The sequence below is a fragment of the Lutjanus erythropterus genome, chromosome 21, assembly GCF_056507025.1.
Source record: "Lutjanus erythropterus isolate fLutEry1 chromosome 21, fLutEry1.hap2, whole genome shotgun sequence".
NCBI lineage: Eukaryota > Metazoa > Chordata > Actinopteri > Lutjaniformes > Lutjanidae > Lutjanus > Lutjanus erythropterus.
Window position 1 is genome coordinate 22,787,023 of NC_139337.1, and position 23,513 is coordinate 22,810,535.

Below are 23,513 nucleotides of genomic sequence, written 5' to 3' on the forward strand. Positions count from 1 at the left end.
CACACACACACACTCACAGGAGTCTTTGAACCAGCAGGAAACAGCGTTTTAAAGCCGGTCTCTTTCATGCATCGATTCATTCCATTTGATGTGGATGAATTTATACTCTTATGCTAACTGTGATGAAATATAAATGAGATGAAGTGGCTTCTTAACGCACCAAAACCCTCTCTAGAGTCAGACTGAAATAAAGTGGGATCACAGATTTTTAACCTCAAATCACCTCGGGCTGAACACGGCGAGGGAGGCTCGGAATCATAACTGCACCATCAATTGTTATTAAAATTACAGGCTATTCATCTCCCTTGGTAACACTGCTGGGTGGCACAGAGCGGCGGGTGTGACTGAGAGTAATTTTCAGGTGTGATGAAAAGACGGCGATGAATAATGAATGAGTGAGAAAGGAAAAAAAAAAAGCGCGAGCACGAAACATTGCATGCCGCATACCTGTGTAGTGTTTGACGAGCTTCTGTAGCGTGTCAAACTGCGCCCGTGTGGTGATGTAGTATCCCCCGTTGTCAAGCTTGCGGATCTTGTAGTGTTTCACATTGTCTCCTTTGGCTTCATCCCAGTCTCGTATGGAGAGAGAATAAGCACCTGGAGGACACGAGGGAAACAAAAGTGTCACTGATAGGACCATGTGGAGCCTGTAAAAGTTGCAAAGTGGGACGTGACGCTGGTTTCATGACTGGTTTCAGCAATGTCTTATATTCTCCTCAACATAGAAACTCCTTTGTTTGAATTTTTTCCCAGCGTTTTGGTGTGACAAATATCACGAAAACGATGAAAATACAATGCAGAAAACTGGATGGAAAAATGACTTTGATTTTTATTTGTTTTATAGAAGGTTCCACCATATCTGTGTGGAGCAATCATGGCTGTACTATGGACTCATGGGACCAGTCATCTTCTGATGCAGCTGCTCATCTTTTGTAAAGATAATTAGACCGGGAGAGTTTTGTCCTCATCCAAGCCTTTAAGAGCTCCAGCTACTTGTATGCTAGCATTGTCCACATGGAAAATAAACAGGATGTTTATCTATGGAAGCCTGAAAATTATCCTGCATTCATGTGGTGTTCGAATAATCAGAAAAATTAGCTTCCAACTGGGAAAATTCACATGAAAGTTCTGTCAAGTCCAACTACAGTCAGAGGTTGTTCTTTGTCATTTACACAGAAACAAGTTCAGTTGATAATTTGCGTATTATATTGCATATTATTTTTTGCAGGAGAGCATGTGAATGAAGCTTAAGTCCTTTGACTTTACTGCTCTGTTTATGAAGAAGCCGCGATCACCTTTAGTAGTTTCACTTTCTCGCACCAAGAAGGTTCCTCGATGGTTCCCTGGATTCAGCAGCAACCTCTCAGCATCTTTGCGTCCCATTTTACCAAAGTACCACCTATCAAGAGAGAGAACAAACATAAAAAAAACCTGCCAAACTCAAAATGCAAGTGGTGACTGAGAAGCTGTGCTAGATGATGTTGCTTAAAACATCAAAAATTGACTGTGGTCATGTTAGTGTTATTAGTCTCCTAATATAACAAGGTTAAAAGAAGCGTCAACAAGGCCTTACTCTTCAGCCTGGATGGAGTCAGCCGGGGCAACATAATTGCTCGGGATGTAGCCTTTCCTCCCCGTGTTGATGGAGCGAGCCTCCCACCAGTCTCCCTCTCTGCAGGAGGACAAAGACGCAGGAGAGATGAGACAAATGACTCGTTCATTTAACAATCAGTGAAGGCCGGGTGTCCCATACATCCTGCTGTGATTGATACTCTGTACGAAAACCAGTTAATAATGTTCAATAGTAAATAATTTAATGGTTTAAGGATTTAAAATTAATCACACTTTTAAGTCATTTGCTCTGTATTAATTTTAAGCTCCAGATTTGACACAAAAACCTTCAACATGAGAGGTGGGACTGGAAAATTGTCACACTGGGGACTGAATAAGACTAATCTACTTTACATTACAATGCTATAACCTCAGGCGACATGTGAGCCACACCATGAATGAAATAAAAGATTCACGGCACTGAGCAGAAAGCCTGCACCACAAAACAAGTTGCAATCAAACTCATTCATGAAGACAGACACACAAGGAACAGGTGCACTTTAGGATTACAGTATGAAAGAGATGCATCTCAACATCGCTGCTGCACTGCTTGCATGGAAACGTACCCAAACTTCATTTACTACTGAAACAGCTTAGACAAATCTTACTGATTCTACCTTTAATTTAAATTAAATTGTTCTTGCAACCGTGCAAAACCCAAAGACTCTTCATTTATTATCATAAATAACAAAGAAAAGCAGCAAATCCTCTCATTTAAGGTCCAGCAAGTGCTTGCCAAATGATCTGAACTGATCAATTTATCTGCTAATATTGTTACTTATTTAAAACATTTTGTTATTTATTCAGAATGTTTTGTTATTCATTCAAAACATCACCAGCCACCAGGCGGCTTTGCAAGATACAGACATCGACACAAAAGCTGATGAAAATTCTAAATCATTTACATGTGATGTTGGTCAGAGCCACCGTGTCCCAGTGGATGTTTTAGCTATTCAGAAAGTTAATGTTTTGGCACAAAGCTGATTAGATCGCCCTCAGTAACTGAATTTAACTTCAACAAGTAACCGCTATCATGTTCAGTTTCTCACATTTATAACAAACCGAGCATAGTGAAGGAGGCATCTCTTATTTGTTTACTAGCGGACCTTAAAATGCTCCGATATGGCGACCGTGCAAATGCACATTAGAGATGTTGGTGAAGATAACAAAACAAGCATGTATTTAGGGCTGGGCAATCTCACATTGTGCCTAACTTACATGGATCATAACATATTTGAATTGATGGAATTCCTCTGCAGATGCTCCAGTTTAAGATGAAATCAAACTTTTCAGTTTTTGAGCCAAAACAAAAGCCAAAATGTGGCCTGCAACAGACTGAATAAGCTTTGTTTGTAGCCTAGCAGTTGTTGTTGGCTAGCAGCCCCTCCCACCTGGTTAAGCGGAGTGAGGAGTCAGCAGTCGGTATAAAACAGAGAAGTCAGTAAAGTAGGTTTAATGAGAGGTCCTTGAGCATACAGTCAGGAAGAGATAATAAACACAACATAAGCTGAGAGGGATATTAGGAAAATGCTCACGTATTGTTGATGATCTGGAAGCGGTCTCCTTTTTTAAACGAAAGATCATCTGATGTTCGAGCTTCGTAGTCGTACAAGGCCACAAAGAAGGTAACACCACCTAAAAACACAAAAACAGACCCACGTGTGAAGAATAATTCTACTGTAACAACATTATGATGCTGTAGAGGGACCATATCAGAACACAGCAGGTTTGTTTGTGTGTGTGACCGTTTAAAGGCCAATTAAAGCGGATGAATCTGTCTCGCCAAGGTCTGGGAGCTCAAACTGTATTGATTTTCTTTGGCTGCATGGAAATATGACTGTGACTAGACTCCATAAAGACAGACAATGACACTCAGACAGGAGCCAGCGGAGAGTCAATACATCAAACTGTATTTTATTAGATTCATATCCCTGACTGTCATTATCGAGAAGTATGAAACATGTTATTGGCACAAGGTGTTAACATGAGCTCAAATTAAACATTTACAAGACAGAGTTCAGTAAATTACGCTGTAAATCAACTCATCTTTCCGTCTCGGGCCGACATCCTGTAAAACATTCAGCCTGCTGTGCAGCCACGTTCGCAGACAGATGACATTCATATACCCACCACTGACAACAATGCTGTCAACACTAATCCCATTATCTCCTGTAGAAAGCAAATACCACAGCAGTGACACCTTCGCCCCCCCCCCCCCCCTCCTGAGAGCAGATAATCCAACATGGAGGAGGATTACAACCTAAATCTCACCGAAACAGGAGGGTTCAATCTCATCTCTGTGCTCTCAGGATGCCTGTAAGCTGCTCAGGCACACTTAAGAGCGATCAGAGCTGATAGCAGGACCTGCGTTAGCTAGTTAAAACAACAATGACCAGGGCATCAGCTGTGCCACCAACATGCTGGATCAACAAACTGAGCAAGGTAAGGTCAGTGTTAAGTATGTTTGCATGTTTTAGCCCATTTACTGTTTAAAGTAATACACAACATTTACACTTTCCATTACTGCTGACCTTTTTCCTTACAGTACATCACAGCTAACATTATTATAAAACAAGAGTCTACAGTCCAGACCGAGGTCCAGATGCAGACTGAACGGCAGGTCGATCCAGACCCTCATGTTAGAGATTCACAGCCATCCTGTCCCTGGATGAATGTCGTTGTAATGTGCCTTATTTCCCTATCAATGACATCACTGTCATGGCGACTTTAAATGAGATCATCTGTTAACTTTACACTGCAAAACTGCTATCAGCTCCTAGATCACTTTTTCTCCCACTAGTCTCTAATGTATTGTTACTGTTACTGAGTAATAAGTGTGAGAATTAGCAAGGCTCTACTTGTGTACTGACAATGTTAACATCCTGATGTTTAGCATGTCACGTCATCCTTTCAGCGGCCCATTATTTCCAAAATCCCATTAGTCTGAAAAATGTCCCTTTGGACCAAAAGCCCATTTGTTATCTCAAAAACAAACACCTACGCTCCAAAGGCCCCTTTGCCCCCAACGTTCCCATTTTTCCCAGCAGTAACACAATAACCCCTAACCCAAACAGCTGCAGGGAGCATGTGTATTTTTGCAGCATTAATAAACAAAAGTTTAATAATGATAATGTTTCGATCCCACTTGGATCTTAGTCAGGCTTGTTACTCTGACTTTTGTGGCATGGAGTCAGCGTGCAGGTGTTACACCTACTTGATGTGAGTATAATTACTTTCCCTCAATTTTTGGTCCAGTGGGACGTTTTTTGGACTATTGGGGTTGAGGAATAATGGGCCATTAGAACAACAGGCAGTTTCCTGGCAGGTACGTTTACCATGTTCACCATCTTTGTTTATCGTCTAAAACATAAGTTTATTAGTACTGAACACTAAGTACAGCTACCATGGAAGACATGGATGCATGTAGAAAATGTCATGGAGATCAATCCAGTAGTTTTCAAGACATATCACAAATGTCAACCTCATCCTCAAGGAGGATCATCAAATTCATGATGACACATTGTTTGGGAACCATGAATGTCAATTCTGTGCCAATCTATCGAGTGCATGATGAGACATTTCACCGGATAAGAGAAAAGTTTGGCTTGCTGGTGGCGGCAGAAGACAAGTCAGGGGATTGGTAGTTATTAGGATTCGTCCTCTGGATATCTGTAACAAATTTCATGGAAATCCATCTAACAGTTGTAAAGACATTTTAGTAAATGGGGACTGGCAGATCACCATCTCTGGAGCCAAGCCACTAGCATGACTTAAAATGATGAAAAACATGATGGATTACACATCAGCTACAGAAGTCTGTACCACTTAATTTAAATACATATTAAAGATTGAATACCATATGGCGCTATAAAAATACCATGACAGAAAACAGATTGAAGAACACAAAGATTATGAGTGGTATACTTTAAAAGATGTGATCAGCAGCAAACAAATGGGCTAAAACCAGTGCATTGAACATAAATATAAAGAGAGAAATCCTCTCCATGGAGACCATTATCAATGTTGTGATGACATCTTACAATAAAACACTACTCACTTGAGACAGCACCAGAGAAAGAGTTGGACACAGGACCAGAGAAGGAGGACGACGCCCCTCCAAAGGGAGTCATTGCAGATGAGGAGCCACCAAATGGCGTGAGGGTGTGATTGAAGTTTACAGCCCCGGAGCCTGATGAAGAAGAGGGAGCTTGATTCTGCTGCAGCTGGGTGGGATCCGGTCCGTAGTGACCTACGTGAGGTGTGGCGGCGGCGGCGTTTGGGTCCGACCCCGTGGAATTTTCTGGCCGGTACTTCATCGTAGGGCCCTTGTCCTCTTTGCTCTTTATGCAGCCCATCGTCTTGCCCTGCCTGGACAGACAAGACACAGAACTGTCAGTTTTATGCCAGAAGATTGAGGAATACAGAATTCAAATCGTGACTGGCCTCGATGATACATAAATAAAGTGAAGGGCCAAGGGAGGTGCAGGATTAACGGCTGCAACATGAGGCCTGTAGGAACATGCGTCATGAAATGAAAATTTAATGACCTGATATTACTGTAATATGTGAATCATTTTGTTGTTGTTGTTGCAAACACTAAGTCTATAAGCCACTGGTAACTGGGACATATGGGAAAACATTAAATCCGCTTTGAATCACGCACAACTCAATCGTGCAGATTCAACAGTGCATGCAAATTCTGATGAATGCAAAATGGAGGGATAAAAAGGTGATTACCATTCCATGTTGGATCTGTAGTGATCTATTACATGTCATTGTTGTTCCATAAAGATCACTTAATGTTTACATATGGAAGATTAAAGCCAATCTGAAGCCATTCTGCCTTGGAATATAAAAAAAATAGGAATGCTTAGCAGCAGCAACCTACTGTAATCTACATTTCTGCCTTGTTTGGATTCAAACAGCTTTCTTTGGGTCCCTCAGCCTATGGACAAGTTACTTAAAAGGCCTGCTGGGTACAGGCCCTGAACGGTCAGCAGGTCCCTAATCCAGAGCCTCTGTATGAAGTGACAGTTAAAAAAGTCAATCAAACGAGATACAAAATAACCTCAAAGAGGCATGAATTGACTACAGTGAGACTTAAAACAACTACAGTCAGACTCAAACCTACAAAGAGATGCAAAATGAACAAAAGGAACTTAAAACTACCAGAAAGAGACTCAAAACAACTACAGAAAGACTCAAAACAACTAAAAAGAGATGCAAAGCGACTACAAAGAGATGCAAAATGACAACAAAGACTGATTCACCAAGAAGAAACAAAAAACAACCACAAACAGACACAAAACTCAGTGCAAAGTGACTAAACAACAACAAAGAGATGCAAAATGACTAAAAAGAAACTCAAAATGACCAAAAGGAGACTCAGAAAACTAGAAATAGACTCAATGCGACCACAAAGAGACTAAACGACTGCAAAACACAAAACTACAAAGAGTTGCAGGATGGCTACAAAGACATTTAAAATGACAACAGAGACACTCAAAACAACTACAAAGAGATGCAAATTGACTACAAAGAGACACAAAGAGATGCAAAATGACTACAGAGAGACACAAAACAAGTACAAAGTAATGCAAAATGAATACAACAAGTTGCAAACAACCACAAAGAAATGCAAAATTACCAAAAAGAAATGAACACAAAGAGACTTAAAACAACTATAGAGAGACACAAATGACTGCAAAAAGATGCAAAATGACTACAAAGAGACTCACTATGACCACAAAGACACACAAAACTCAATACAAATGTAGTTTTTGTGTTTTTGAGTTGTGGTTCATCTGCAAAATATTATGTCTTGCTCCTATGACGGAGGGTTGAAGGATCTTTTATCATGTCTGTACCCAGGGGCCAATTGCCTCATAATGGGTCCACGCCTCAGCCTGACCACGCTACAAGATTTAAGGCATCGGTGTGTCTACATCTGCGTGGTTGTCATTCCTCCTCCTAACACAATTTGGCCGGAGTCACACTGAGGCATTCTTTTGTGAGGTGAAGGCCCGGAAAATGTGGAGACAATCAGACATGCTTGTAAAGAAGTCTGCGCTCGGGGAGATCAGAGCGTTTTCATTGGCCAAGAACAACAGCTGCTCGAGAAGTTGGACTTAGTTAATTGGCGTTGACACATTACAAGACAGTAAAACAATAGAGGACTGAAGTGAAATGGGAGCTTTTCTTCAGAGCGGAGGACATGTGGAGAATGAAAGCAGACTAAACAAACACAGTGCTACTGGGCAGCATTGTGGCACAGTCGGTGACAGGAGTGACAAGGGCAGCAGTAATACACCTTTCAGTGATTTAAGATTTTTGGCCTTGATATTTTGAGGTGGGAGGGATTTTTTCGCATCGGAGAAGGAGGGGCGTAATCGAGAGTTCATCGAGTTCTCCAGCTGAACTGCCAAGGAAATCAACAAAACGGGGACAAACCACAGAAACCTTCCAAAGATTCAGAACACTTTGCTCAAATAAAACCTTACAACCGGTTAAATTGCAGGTTACAGCTCGTGCTGAGCCGTGGTTGGCTTATACGAAACCATTTTATGAGTGGTCAGTCACTGGAGATGTGTCAAAGTGAAACAGATTTCTTTAAAAATGTCTTCAAAGGAATATGCCAATAAATCTAATCTCAGATGTTAGAGCCAATATGCCGAGAATGTTGGCATGGAGAAAACACTTTTTCCGAGCCAAACTTTCCTTTAACCTCGAGACAAACCAGTGTCATGGAAAGCAGAGGTCTCGTCTCAGCGGCTCAGTCAACTATGGTGGGCTTGTGTTTCATCATCAGACAGACGAAAGCCTGGCTCGTTGGCTCAGCAATGAACTTACCACGCTATAAAACACTGGACAGAGGCCCAGGAATATTTGCGCTTTTAAGCGAGGATATTTTTTCCCTTCCAAAAATGAGGCATCAGCCATTTCATAAAAGTGACATCACCCTTCCAAAATTATCATAAGTGCACAAATACTGGGCTGAACTTACGGAGCCTTTTAAAGAGAATTCAGGTCCTTGAACATCAAAATAAAATACCACTAGTATATTGTCATTTACGTTCAGATTTTACAAGAAGTTTGCTTAATGATATGCATAATGTTTCTTTGTTTTGGTAGGGTTAATGCTGAGGCAATTGATTTAACCAAGTTTTGTGGGGAGCCTTGATGCCAGAGCAGTTTCAGTGCCAACCATGAACTGAAATCTCCCTGGTTCACATCCAACCTCTCTCTCCCCTCATTTCCTATCATCACTCTATTATCAACTACCTAATAAAAGCAGAAACACGACACATGGAGTAACCACATGATGAAAACCAATACCTTTAGTCATTTACTGTGTAAAAATACCAAATGTTTAATCTCCAAAGCTTTGCAATAAAGTGCCATTTGTTTTAAGCCATTCTAGTGGTGTGGCTCAATGTTAGTATCAGTCCATGGTCACCACACTGGTCCAGACTGAAATAACTCAACAATGTTTGGATGGACTGCTGTAAAATTTACTACAGACATTCAACATCCATTGAGGATAAATTCTAAATACTTTGGTGATACCCTGGTGTTTGCCTTCTGCAATCATCATAATAGCACCAACCTGCTGCAGCAGATGTCTGTGTAACTTCATTAACCCCACAATAACCAGCGCTGTACATTGATAAAATATTAATATTTAACCGACTAGTATTTTAGGTGCCAGCTAGTGAGCGTAGCAACATTTAATTGACTACTAGATGGCTAATCGCGCATATCCCTACTAAATACTAGCATACCGATGTTAGCATTTAGCTCAAATGACCTAAATACAGCCTAAAGCGGCCACAAGCATGAGTGTAGTCTTTTTTTTTTTTAAAGCAAATGATCAATTAATTAATTGAATAAACAGAAAACACGTCCATCATTGATTAAAATAAGTCTTGTCCATGTTACAAATACTCAGAAATTCCCACAGGAGAGGAGAGTGATTTAGAGCTTATCTGTCAGCTCGGGGTGTGTACATATACGCACCTGTTCCCTGTTCCCATATTTGTAATAACAGAGAGAAGCATGAAATATGATATATGGTCACTTATATTTACTAAGTGCAGAGCTAAATCTGCATTACACTACACAGACGAAATGAAATCTTCTGGAGAAATATATAAAATATGGTAAATCATTGCCTTTTATGCACATAAAAACACAATATCTGTGTGTGACGGTTCCTACAAAATCCAGGGTGATAAGTAGAGCTCTGCAAAGCAACAGAACAACTCAGATAAAATTCCTATTAGTGTCTGCTGTGTGGGCATAAAGAAAATGATTCAGATTCTGGTCTAAGAGAGAAACAGAGATGGGAACAGCAGGTTGGTTGAATGAGGGAGGGGACAACAGGCAGACAGTGCCAGCTCTACCAGCTTGAGCTACTAGGAGGATTACGAGAAGGGAGGATTTACCCTAAGAGGATAATAACAGAAAACAAAAAAAAAAGGAGTGACCACCACCAGGGCTTGGAGCTGAAATGGCGCCGACCCCAGGCTCCACCTGCATATGGTCATTTTGGCCTGAAGTGACCTTAAATTCTGTCGCATTGGTCTGAAAAGCACAAACTGTGAGATGACTATCAGGGATGAGAGGGGTCCGTGTTGGAGGGCTCTTATGGACTGTTGGCCTGGAGCCTCCGAATCGGTTCAGCTGACCCTCTATCAGCGGCATATTGGTTAAACCAGTCATCTATCACATAATGACACCAAGGGTAGAGCTGTTGCAATAACTGCAATTTTGAAATACCATGTTACTGACAAGCCAACCGCAGGGGATTGCCAGCAACCACAAAAACCACAGTTTTCTGTGATCTGACTTCAACCACGTTCTATGCTGCTTTAGTGTTTATGTCATAGGTTTCATTTCTTAGGTTAAAGGCTTATTTATGTTAAACCTTAAATATGAATACAGATGTGGCTGAAGCTTTCTCTCTGCACTCTGTGTTGATTTCATCCGTATTTCTGCACGTTTGTTGTTGTCAGAAGCTAGGGTATGTTCTTCTTCGGGGTAGTGGATGTATTGGTTCTGTAAAGAACGTAAAACGTAAAGGATGCCTGGAAGTATGTGGATGTATTTTCATACATTAAGGGGACATAAATGAGCCTTAACCTGCTGGACTCTGTTGGCATGTTACATGGTTAATGTGCCTCTAAGACAGGCTGGGTGATGTTGGACTAACGTTGCAATATTGAGGGACTGTAAAGACAAACTGTGTGAACGTTGAGACTCATTTGAAGCAAATTACATATGAGTAGTGGGTCTGATGCCGGTAACTGTTTCTTCATAAACCTAATGTCACTCAGGCTTCAACACTGACCAGCAACAGCAACCTCAAAGGGTCAAAACTTCAAAATCTAAACATACAAAATATTGTCTTATGGTGCCATAATGAGCAGGAACAGCTAAAAACAGCTGATACCTTCAAAAAGTATTTCATTTCTACTTTTCTATGCAGTATAGCTATGATGCTGATGTAATAAAACTGTGAAAGAATGACTGGAGACTGGAGTGGAGTCTGGGAATCATAATAAAATATAAAAGATATCACAATACTTGTAGGACCAATGTATGTCAGATCGACACCCAAGATAGCAACGGAGGCTGCAGTGACCCTGTCTGAAGTGACAAATTATGGAACAAAATAATGTGCCTCGTGTGGCATTTACGTCCACACAAAGATAATGAAAAGTGTCACGCCACATCTTTATAAATAAATCCAAAACTGTGCAGACAGATTCAGCAAAAGTGGATCTCAAATGTCAAACCTCACAGTCTTTTACATCCAGCTGAACATAACATGATTCCTGAACATCAGAGCCACGAAACCAAAAGGAAAATCTGCCTTGCTGCTAATTATAGCAGCTTATTCTTATTGCAGACAACATCCCACTGCCCCCAGGAAGATAACATGACCTACAACAGCACATCGCATGCAAACCTCCAGAGGACTCCCAGTTGCACCAGTTAGAGCCACGCAGAAACAATGGGAGAGGAAGGTGAAGAGTTTAAAAGAGGAAGTTTACATGTCATCACAAAATACAAACATGAACATACTGAGGCTCCTTCCTCTATCTGACTGGAAAGGCGTGGTGCTATTGTTTTAGCGCTGCTCCGTTCTGACAGATCCAGACAGAAAATGAGGACAAAGTAAGCTTGACTTCTCAGTCAGCTTCAATCAGGGCTTTGTGATTTGGAACAGATGGTTTGAAATGATCTGTTACAGGCAAACACTTCACTTTCTTCAGCCAACATGACCGTGAAACCTTAAAACAAACATTATTTCATTAAATGCTGGCAGAAGCCTTAAAAACGAATGCATAAGTAATTAAAATAACTTTTCTTTTAACGCTTAGTTCTTAGTTCTAGCTCTCAATCTCTCTATAGATTCAATTTATTGGCATATTTGTTGAATATTCCTCCTCCATGCAGCTCAGATTGCTGCTCCATCAGCTACCACAGAACTGATAGCTGGAAGGGATTTGCTGTTTTGCTCGAGGACACTTCACCAGGGCAGATACTTGCCAATGTGAGCCTGGATCATGATAACTACCCCAGTCGGTAGCTGGAGGGTAAACACTGACGCAGAGCGGCTCAGGGACACTTAGAAAAGCATCATTATTTTTTTAAATTGGCAAGAGTTGGTAGACACAAAGCAAGCTTTGGCAGCAAATATTTTGCTTTCATATGAGTCTTTGAAAGCCTTCAGTCTATGGCTGCAAGTTATTTTCCTGAGTCAAATGATAAAATATTTTGTGAAAAATGCCTATTACAATTTCCACAGCCCAAGGTGACATACTCAGATGTCTTATTTTATCCAACCAACAGTCCTAAACCTAAAGATATTCAGTTTACTATCAGTAATAACTGAGAAAAGCATCAAATTCTAACATTAAAGCACTTTTGCACAAAAAACACACAAGGTTATTCAAATATCTTGCAGATGAAAGGAGTAGTTCTGATTAATTGAAGTAGGGTTGTATGGGTTACTCATCAATAGTCAGTGTCAGTCTACCTACAGTAGAAGGTGGTCTGCAGACCCCCAGTTTGTAGAAGCACTGGGAGTATCGGTGTAGAAAGGTGGTAAAAAAGGCCCACCTAAAAAAAAAACCACAAAAACAATATCAGCTTAAGTCTGCACTATATTTAAAATATTTTCACTGCTTTATCTTACCATCAAACAGCATTTTCTGGTGGAAAACTGTCAGTAAATAAGACAAATATCACTTTCTCCAAACCAACCAGACCCCTTTGGAAAAAATATTAATTTTATCTTGCTTTAGACAGGAGTTGCTGATCTACTGCTGCCTCAATCTGTTAGTCTGTTTGTGTTACTGTGTGACTCTGGTGAATCAAAATTAACCCTTTATGTCACCAAAGTCACACATTAACACAAACAAACCGACTGATCGAAGCAGCAGTACACCAGCAACTGTCATTATCTATGTGGTAAAATTACTGTTTTTGCTAATGGAGTTTGGTTGACTTGGAGAGAGCGATATTCGACTTAGAAAATGCAGTTTACTGTTGGAAAAGACTGTCTGATGGCAAGGTTAAGTGGTGAAAATATTCTAAATATAGTTTACACTTAAAATGATACTGCCTCATCAAAGCTTCCAACACAGCCAATGAAAACCAAAACACACTTCTTGCAAGAGGCGTAGCAAAACCCCAAAAGCAGTACAGGAAATACATAATAAACAAAAAAGCAAATGTACTGGTTGACGTCTGAGAAGGCTCCAGATGTTCCCCCTGAGGGACCATGAATATCTGAGGTTCTTTGTGACCTTTGACGTCTCTTGTCCCCGCATTTTTCCCACATAGAACATACAAAGTTTGAGGCCTGTTACCAGAAGCATACACCCACTTTTATTCTTTACCTGTATGCTCATAAATCTTGATTTTTTTCGTCAATGCATTCTTCCATTACACCTTTAACAGAAGACCAAAACAGGTCGCTGTGAATCAGTTTACATCATCAGCTGTAGGAGAAAAACATTTATCTGAGCTATTCAAACCGGCTGTCTGTGTTCTCGGGCGATGAAATCAAAACTTTACATATTCTTCTGTTCCACTGATAACTCTAACCTGCAGTCTTCTTATCAGCGATCTGCCTACGCTTTCCTTCTCCCCGCCGTTCGACCACAGTGTGAGAATTCCACACAGGCTTCACAAAATGCTGATAAGACAGACGAGAGCCCAGCTTTTCCTCTCACACTCGCTTACAGCCTGAATGATGAAGAAGTCTGGGAGCTCACGGCGGTCGTGGATGAGAATTTTAAAGAAGGCTGCAGAGACAAACTTTGGTTGAGTCCTACTGTAAGTGCAAGCTAAATGCTAACGTCAGCATGCTATATGCTCCCAGGGACAACGCTAACATGCCGCAGATTAGCAGGTTTGCCGTGGTTACCATCTTAGTATTAGAAAAATTACAATTCTGAGTGGTTTGTACCAAATTTCATGACAATCTATTCAGTAGTTTTCAAATAGTTTGCCAGTGTTGCTAAAAATGCCAAACTTAGAGCTCGGTTTGAGCTCAACGTTGTTGTTTTTTTTCCTACCATAACATGGAAAAAACAAGCATTTTAAATGGTTATTTGACAGATAATCATTTAGTAAAACCTGCCACATTAACAACTATTTTAAGGCATAACTAAAATGTGCAGAGAAGTGAGGAGAGAAAAGACGGATTGAAGTAAAACTTGTGAAATCGAACGGGTAAAGTTATAATACTAAATGTATTAGTGAAGTATTCATCCAAAATTTGCAAACTGATTAAAAACATGCATTTTAAGTCACACTTCTCACACGAGACTCTGACTGAACGGATGCATTTTAAATGTCCCTTTTCATGCATTATAAATAAACTGAACCCTGATTCTTGAATATATTTTGATCCTTTCAGCATCTCACTTGTTTGAACAGCCTCCCCTCCCCTGGGGTCTGGATTATCTAGACTCTAATGAAGTTGACATTTGGCCGGACGACAGTCATACAGTCAGGCGGGGTACGACGGTAGAATTCCTCCATCCATCAGCCTTCAGGTCTGAGTGAAACCCTGCCCGGCTGAATACAAGCAGCTGAGGCTGCGGCTGCAGGATGGGGAGGAGGGTCTCTGGAGTTTTACTGAGCTTCAGATCTGCAACAGATGCTGTCTGCATGCCACCATCCACCACATTCCTCTGATGCCAAAGGGTTAAAACTGGATCTGGAGGAATGTCATGCGATGTTTCGATGTGGAGCCTCAGAGCATCTACAGAAACACCAATAAATGGCTCATAATGAGATTTACGACACGCTGGGTGGAGAGTTCTGTTGCAACAGTTTGAGGGCAAGAATTGACTTATAAAGGAGTTAAATTTGAGATAAATTAAATGTAACAGAAACTGCTGGAGAGATTTGAGAGCGCTTGGCTGTTTTACTTCAAAATACAGTAACCTAATTCCTCAGCTCTGTTTGAAATTCGAGTTACTATTATCACTAATATTGTGCTGCCAGAGAACAGACATCACACGTTTTCTAGAATAACAGGTCTTATGGGAATACCTGACTGCTGGCACCTGAGTCTGGGCTAAGTGTGAGCTATTTTGGGAATCTCAGTGTGTCTACAATCATCACTTTGTCAGCACATGAGAGGGCCGAGTGTTTGAACTGTCAACATCTAACAGAGTGACTGTAAAAAAGCCATGTGAGAGCCTGGATTAGGAGTAATATATTCACAACCCGCTATCATGTACAGCCTGCAGGCAAGAAGATCATCCTGCCAGAATAAAACATCCTGGTTTTCATTAGAAAGTTTTTTTTTGTCAGTGTGTGCAAGTGAACTGCTGATAAAAGTTTTAAAAATGTAAGAGGAAAAGTCTTGGGCACAATACTCTACTTCAATGGATCTTTGCTCCTGGCTGGTACTGAGGATTTCAAGAGCCGTTCCTTTCTTTGTTTTGCTCATGTTTTTCAACTTAACAGACCTAGCTTAGGGGAATTCTTATAAAAACCGATAAATGACAATTAGCTGCACTTAATTCAGGGGTGTTTCACACAGTTACAGTTTTACATCTGGTGAACGCTCAGCCTGAAAACAGCGTGCACACGTCTCCTCAGCTTTGAGGTACATTTTCTCTTGTTTGGTGGGCGTGTCAGAGGTGTTATCCAATCAGCAGTGATGTGCATAAACCTGCCTTATTAAAAAGGCATTTCCCTTATGTATAAAACAGGGTGTTCAACTCACCACTGTTTCTATCTAACTAAATGTTTAACTGTGTTTTGTCTGAGCTGAACGTGGTGCCAGAAACTGCCCAGTACAATCTGTCAGCCATTGAGCAGCTCCACTGGACCAGTTGAGGTTAAGGGCCTTGCACACGGGCAACTCAGTGGTGGTAAATGAGGGAGGGGTAAGTGCAGTCTTTCTCTTTCCCCTCCTAGATTTATCCTACTTGACCAAAAGGTTGAACCAACAGCCTTCCAGTTCTAAGCTCACTTCTCAAAGATTTAGGTCACCACTGCCCGTGTGTGATGTCCACTCAGACCTGGAAACCTCCCAGTGGAACCAGTGTTTTATAGAACTGCTGCTGCTGCTGGAGCAGGTGGAGGTTTGCTGCCTTTGCTCAACCTTAGTAGTTCTCCTCTCACCAATCAAGCACAGATACTTGGTTGGTGTGCTACGGCTGTTAGTCCTTGTTTGAAATTGTCTGGAGATATTTGGTCAGACTCGACATGCTTTCAAACGGATAATCGCCCTGACAGTACGCTGATAGTACACATAACCATTGCATTGCAACTCGCTTGGACATCGGAAAGAGAGGAACTGTGAGAGAGAGCTGTGGGAACCGAAAAAAAAAAAAAAAAGATGCATGACGCGTTAACTCCATGATTCTCCAACCAAAAAAGCCAGATGAAAGCAATAAAAGAGACTGCAGAAAAACTCTGGACTACTGGTGAGCCTGCTAGCTCAACATACTGGAACTGTTAGCTGTACAAGTTTGTTGCAACCTATACAAGTTAATGACAAAAATGCCACAAATGATAGTTAACAGTTAACCAGCCTGTCTTCATGTTCCAGCTAAAGACAAACATGAAAGCTCCCTTCTTCTGAATAAACCACTGCGTGCTCCAGACTTCTGATATTTTCAATGTTTCTTAGGTTTGAAGACATCTTCCCAATTAGCCTACAGTAGATACAGATATAGATATCGGTTGATATAGTAGTAAATAGATATAGATGTAAAACATAGAAGAGGACGTCTTCTTCACTTTCCATTTTAAGGTTCTTTTTTAAGTCGGCTCTATTTGTTTGATCAGTCTGCCACGGGCAGCAAAACAAGTGCCAACATTAGAGCATTTCCTGATGTTGGATTATGTTTGATTGGTGTGTCACGGACTTAAACGTTAATTATCTGCACTCGGAGCGTTCAGTCAGCAGCTTTGAACTTGCATCAGTCTTTCCTAAAGTCAGACAAACAGAAAATCAGATGAAAAATCAGCTGCTCCACACAGATTAAATGGCGTAGTAACCTTGCTGCGCTGATCCCAAACACCAGACTGGTGTCGGCTTGACACTGACCTTATTAAACTGTTTGGGCATCTGCAATTACGTAATATTTAGTGTTTTTCCAGTGTCATTTAAATGTCACTGTTTCCGTGATCAGTTGTATCCTTTCAATCTCTGCCTCATGGTACGTTAAAGCGAGTGAAACCGGACAATTTTATCCTTTACTTGAAAACATGAGAGAGAGAGAGGAAGATCTGCAAACCAAAAAGCTCTTTGTGGGACGTTTCGAGCGCCAGGCTCTTCCTCAGACCGTTTCTGATACACACAGAGAGTCGCCATCTTAAATACCCATAGTTCATCAGCCACACTGACATAAAACACCAGGTGTAGCAAACAGAAGCAGCCTGAGGAAGAGCCACTGAGAATAGGGATGTCTTCTTCACTATCTTTTCAACTTGAGATGTGCCACCTTTTCAAGTTTTGGGAATATGTCAAATAAAACATGTAGATTTTAAATTTGTATTTGTTTGCATTTGCATTTATTTCTCATTCATTAAGTATTTAAAAAGCGCATATGTTTTCAATAAATCAAGATTATATAAGGTGATGCAGTGAAATTGTCATATCTTCCCAAGATTTATTGATAAGGACTATTGTGAACTGGGTTGTGATAGTTTGTCATTTTTAAGAAGTGTGTCCCGGCATGAAAAGTTTGGGAAACACTGCTGTAAAGTTTATGAACAGGACTTTCAACCTTCCTGGATGTGTCATCAGAGTCGCTGTTCATTCATCATCTTTGGAGCGATGCCTCATTTTGATAACATGTATCTTAGAAACAATGGTATTCCCCTTTAACGTCCTTCAGTCCAGTCCACCGGCCCTTATATGGAGCAGTGATTCAGGATGAGCCGTGTTCTTTGCATGTCACGTTCTCCAGTCAGGTTAAGCGTAACAGTCAGTTTACTTTCAGCGGATAATTAATCCTCCGCTCCCCGGCTGCCCTCAGACTGGAACTAAAAGAATAAAATAAAGCAACAGCACAAAGAAACTGTGACTCAGCTGTTCAAAGTTTGAGTTCAGGCTGAGTGACAGCATCACCAAAAGGGCCCGAACCACCACCTCCTCCTCCTCCTCCTCCTCCTCCTCCTCAACTCTGATCTCACAATAATCTGAATCAGCATGAGTCAAAGAATGGGTTTGATATTCGAAATGATGAGGTGGCACTTTTGCCTGTCTTGTGTCTGGAGCCAACATGGCTTTATATTAATACAATAAGTGCAAAAAATGATGCAACAGTGATGAAAAGACACTTTTCTATAAGAACTGACTAAAAAAAGACTTGTAACATGTTTTTTCCCATTGTAAATTTAACTTTTAACCTTTTGACTACTATATTCCTTTAATTACAGGTTAAGCTTTTACATTTATATAAATTAAACCATCTGTTATTAACTATTTAACATATAAAACTTTATATTCTACAAATATATTTGATAATGACCCTACCCTATTTTAAAGTGTTTTTCTGGGAGCAAACCTGACTTAACATTTATAAAATAAGCAGAAAACATCTTCACTGTATCAACACAGGTGAAAAGAGCTGATTAAAAAAAGGACTTATAACTCTGTTTACTACCATATCCCTTTAATGACAAGCTGAGCTTTATATTTATGCAAATTAAACCATCTATTATTAACTATTCAACATATTTAAAGACTATTATTCTGTAAAATATCTGTGTTCACAATAACACAGATATTTTACAGAATAATAGTCTTTGCCCTACTTTAAAGTGTTTATCTGGGAGTCAACCTAACTTTAACGAATTAATGAAAAATACCACATTTTTCTATGAGAGTTGATTTAAAAAATGCTTTCAGTTAAATCATTCATTTTTTAATTGGAATTGTAACTTTTAACCTTTTTAACTCCCATATTCACTCAATAACAAGTTAAACTTTTTATTTAAAGAAACTAAATCATCTATTATGAACTATTTAAAATTTATATGCTATTATACTGTGAAATATGTGTGTTGCAGTGACCTTGCTCTTCTTTTTAAGTGTTTATCTGGGAGCAAACCTGACTTCAAATTAATACAGCAAGTGGAAAACAGCTTCACTGTTTCAAAACAGATGAAAAATACCACATTTTCCTCTAAGAGATGAATAAAAAAAGACTTACAGCATCAATTAAATCATTTTTCTCCCTGGAGTTTTAACTTTTTACTACCATATTCCTTCAATGACAAGTTAATGTTTGCATTTCTAGCAGTTAAACCATCTATTATGAGCTATTTAACATATTTAAATGTTTTTATACTTTAATATATGTGTGGTATAGTGATATGATAACATTTTTAAGTGTTTATCTGGGAGTCAACCTGACTATACTGTATCAAAACAGATGAAAAATACCACTTTTTTCTCAAAGAGTTGGATAATAAAGACTTAAAACATAAATGAAAATATGTTTTTCCATTGGAGTTTTAACGTTATAACCTATTGAAATGCTTTTATACTGTAAAATATGTGTGGTACAGTGATATTGCCCGACTTTACAGATGAGAAATATCTACACTGTATCAAAACAGATGAAAAAAGACAAACTTTTTATACAAGAGTTGCAAAAAAAACATCAATTAAGTTATTTTTTTCATTAGAGTTTTAACTTCTAACCTTTTTTTGGTGCCATATTCCTTCAGCAGCATTTATAGCAATTAAACCATCTTTTATGAATTATTTAACGGATTTATACTGTAAAATATGTGTGTTGCAGTGACCTTGCCCTACTTAAAAGTATTTATCTGCTGTCTGATATGGTTGCACTCATATTCCTGTGGGACTTTAAGCACATGCTGCACCTTTCTTCTGATTTAAAAACGATGTGTTCTTTGGAGATTTCCAGCACAGACTAGAAGCTACAGACAGGTATATATAGTACAGTATATATGTGATAAGACAGATTCACTCCTTTGTTGATGACAGGTCAGACAGGCGAGCAGCTGCTGTGTTTCGGCCCATCCTCATTTCTCACAAAGACCCCTTTAATTTCTGATCTTTACCTTCACAAATCCTCGTCTCCTTCTTCTCCTTCTTCTTCTGCTTTCTCCTTCTTTTCCTCCTCCTCTCCACCTTCAATCAGATCCGGGCAAGAAAGAGGAAAAAAAAAAAAAAGAAAAAAAAAAAAGATCCGAGTTATTCCAGCCGGGACCGAGCCGCCTTCATCCTCCTCCTCACTTCTTCTTCATCCATCCAGCAGTGTGGAGGTTTCTTTTTTCTTTTCTTTTCTTTTTTTTTTTTTACTGGTGAAGTTAAATCAGAGCAGTGTGACAGTGTTTAAGGATGGAGGAGGCAGAAAGGTGGAGGAGACAGTCATCGTTGTCAGACAGGAGGAGAAAATCCAGCGGCATGACAGAGGCGTAGAAAAAAAAAAAAGAAAAGAGAAAGAAGTGAGGTCCTGAAGTGTCCCAGCAGCTCTTTGTCGCCTCTCTCTCTCTCTACTTCCTACTACTAAACTTACATCAACCCCCACACAACAACATGGCCGACCGTGCTGCTGCTGCTGCTGCTGCCTGCGGGACTGGCTGACTGACTGACTGACTGACTGGAGACACACAGCTGGAGACGCGGAGCAGACCGTCCGGACCGTACAGCTGATCTGAGACCGGCGGGGGAGACGAGACGAGACGAGACGAGAGAGGGCAGGAGGGGGGAGACGAGGCAGCAGCGCGAAGAAAGGACAATTACAAAGAGATAGTAACGTGAGAGAGGGAGAGGACCGGAGCGGAGAGGAGGATGGTCTCCTGTAGGAAAAAAGGAGGACTCAAAGAGTCCTCGGTCTGTACCGTTTTCAGTCACAGACACGGAGCTCTGACTCCCCCTGCTGGTTGTCATGGTGATACTGCAGCTTCACATCTGTAGATCAGAGAAACATCATTTCATGAGGTGTAACTATTAAATTTACTGTCCCTCACTGAATCACTGCAGGACACAATGTGTCCCTTATTTACTTTAGTATTATTAGTATTAGTATTATTTATCCTGTATGGTATTATTTATTCTTTACAGTATTATTTATCATGTGCAGTATTATTTATTTTTTATAGTATTATTTATCCTGTATACTTTTATTTGGTCTGTATAGCATTATTTATCCTTTATAATATTTTTTAGTCTGTATAATATTACTTATCCTGTATATTATTATTTATCCTATATAGTACTTTTTAGTCTATAGTATCAATCTGTATATTATTATTTGGTGTGTATATAGTCATAGTTTGAAAAGGACATGAGCTCCCCTGAAAGGCTAATTTGAGTTATTCAGGTGGAGCTCTGAAACAACATCCAGTTAAAAATATAAGTCTGCCAAACACTGTTTAACAAATATTCACAATTGTTTTTTCCATGTGTAACACTTGAAAGGGTGTGTGTGTATGAGAAGCAGAAAAATGTTGCCTGTGACTCCCTGATGATTTTGTGATCTAAGAAAATCTTTTGTTTTGTTTTATTTTATTTTATTTTATTTGCTCTTATAGGCCTATTCTGTGATTTTGAGACAGTGGCCTAATGTTATTGTTATAGCCTCTATGAAGTGTATGAAAGGTTATGGACAGGAGTAACTATCTGTAGTATTTACTGTAGGGTTTTTTCACAATATCCCTGTAACTCAGTGTTCCCCAACCCTGGTCCTCAGGGACCCCTGTCCTGCATGTTTCCCTGCTCCAACACACCTGATTCAAATGATCAGGCTGTTGTCAGGCTTCTGCAGAGGCTTGATGACGAGCTGAAACAAAACAAGAAAAGACAGAGAAATAATACAATAAATAGCCAATAAGAAATGTATACTTGATTAATACAATTCCTAGTTAAAACGTGCATGTAAGAACATTAAAACTTCTAATCATGTTTTTTAAAATCTCCCAAAGTTATCAGGGACTCTGAGTGCATCGCAAGTTATTCCATGTGTCAGGAGCACAGAATCTAAAAGCAGTTTTTCCTAGATCAGAACTGACACGAGAGCGGGTCTGATAAGCGCCTGACCTTAGATGTAATAGTGATGCAAGGTAAGTTGGTAATTTGTTAAGGAACGCTTTGTAAATAAATAAATACCAATGTTGGTCTCGTCTCACAGAGAGAGACGGCCAGCAAACTTTATTATAAAGAATACAGTGATGGGTACTGTAGGTATCGAGTGGTAAACTGCATCCAGGAGCTTAAGGGTTGTAACAGCAGCATGTCTATAAATCACATCACCATGATCAAGAACAGGGAGTAAAACAGATTCAGCAATTCTTTTCCTACTAAACACTGGGAAGCAAGATTTGTTTCTGTAGAGAAAACCAAGTTTTGTCTGCAGTTGTTTAGCCAGTAAACTTTGTAAGTGAGTTTCTCATCAATCCAGATGCCCAGGTATTTGTAATGTGGGACTCTTTTGAAATTATTAAATTATTATAAAATAAAATATAATGCCTCCAGTACTTCTCATAACTACTTTTGAGGGATCAAAAATGTGTTAATGTATATATGCTGTTCAAAGAATATCAGCTGATATATTTAATTTAATTATAGAAGACAAAAATAAGATATATATTTATATTTGCAACTTTACTCACTATCATTTAACTTTTAGACTGTACTGCACTATTGGCTTGAATGTTGCTTGACTTTTGAGTTTTACTTGAATAGATACACATTTTATCTACCCTTATATATTTTTATTTTCAGTTCTTAACCACTGATTTCATGTAACTCTCTCTTACTCATCCTGCAACATTTTAATCCAGTATAAATTTGACTGAATAAATGTGAAACAGGCCGTGTGGCCAAAACAAAAACAAATGTTCTGCACCAGACTGGACATTTCAAAGTAGTCAGCTGACTGTAGTGCTACAAAGTGAGTATTTCAACTTTCCATGTACAGTAAATATATTACATACTTCTCCTTTAATGATATACTGTTTGGATGCTTGTGTTTTGTCCCAAAAAGAACGGCGGGTCCTCATAATGTGACTGTGTAAACAGATTTATGTCCCCACAACATGAGTAATACACGTTCCACACACACACCTCACAAATTAGATATAAAAAGCTTCTGTCTGTCAACACTCTGTGTTATAAAAGCTGAGTATTAAAATATTTGAGTCATGAGGCTGTAATTTCAATAAAACTCTTCAAACAGGACATGTCAACACCAGCAGGCGCTATAAAAAGCTAACAGTGCTAAAATTAGAGTGAGTCATATGTTCTTCACCTGTCTTGTTTGATGTGATAAAGCGCGGTCACACACTGTATGATGACTCACCGCTGTCTCTCCAAATAAAACATATGAAACAGTGTGAATTTAACACAGCTGCTGTTTGCAGACTCATCTCAACAAACA

General features: G+C 39.7%; 1 protein-coding gene across 1 annotated transcript in view; it reads right to left on the reverse strand.

Moving 5' to 3' along the window:
• LOC146307667 (tyrosine-protein kinase yes-like) overlaps positions 1-21,137 on the reverse strand; it is a 30,710-nt gene extending 9,573 nt beyond the window's left edge. Inside the window, exons 1-6 of the mRNA XM_084747707.1 lie at positions 20,194-21,137; positions 5,669-5,979; positions 3,147-3,246; positions 1,574-1,672; positions 1,296-1,399; positions 448-597 (exon numbers count right to left, since the gene is read on the reverse strand). Of these exons, the coding sequence (XP_084603833.1) occupies positions 448-597; positions 1,296-1,399; positions 1,574-1,672; positions 3,147-3,246; positions 5,669-5,966 (751 nt within the window). The 5' untranslated portion in view covers positions 5,967-5,979; positions 20,194-21,137. The remainder of the gene's footprint in view (positions 1-447; positions 598-1,295; positions 1,400-1,573; positions 1,673-3,146; positions 3,247-5,668; positions 5,980-20,193) is intronic.
• Positions 21,138-23,513: the final 2,376 nt, after the last annotated feature.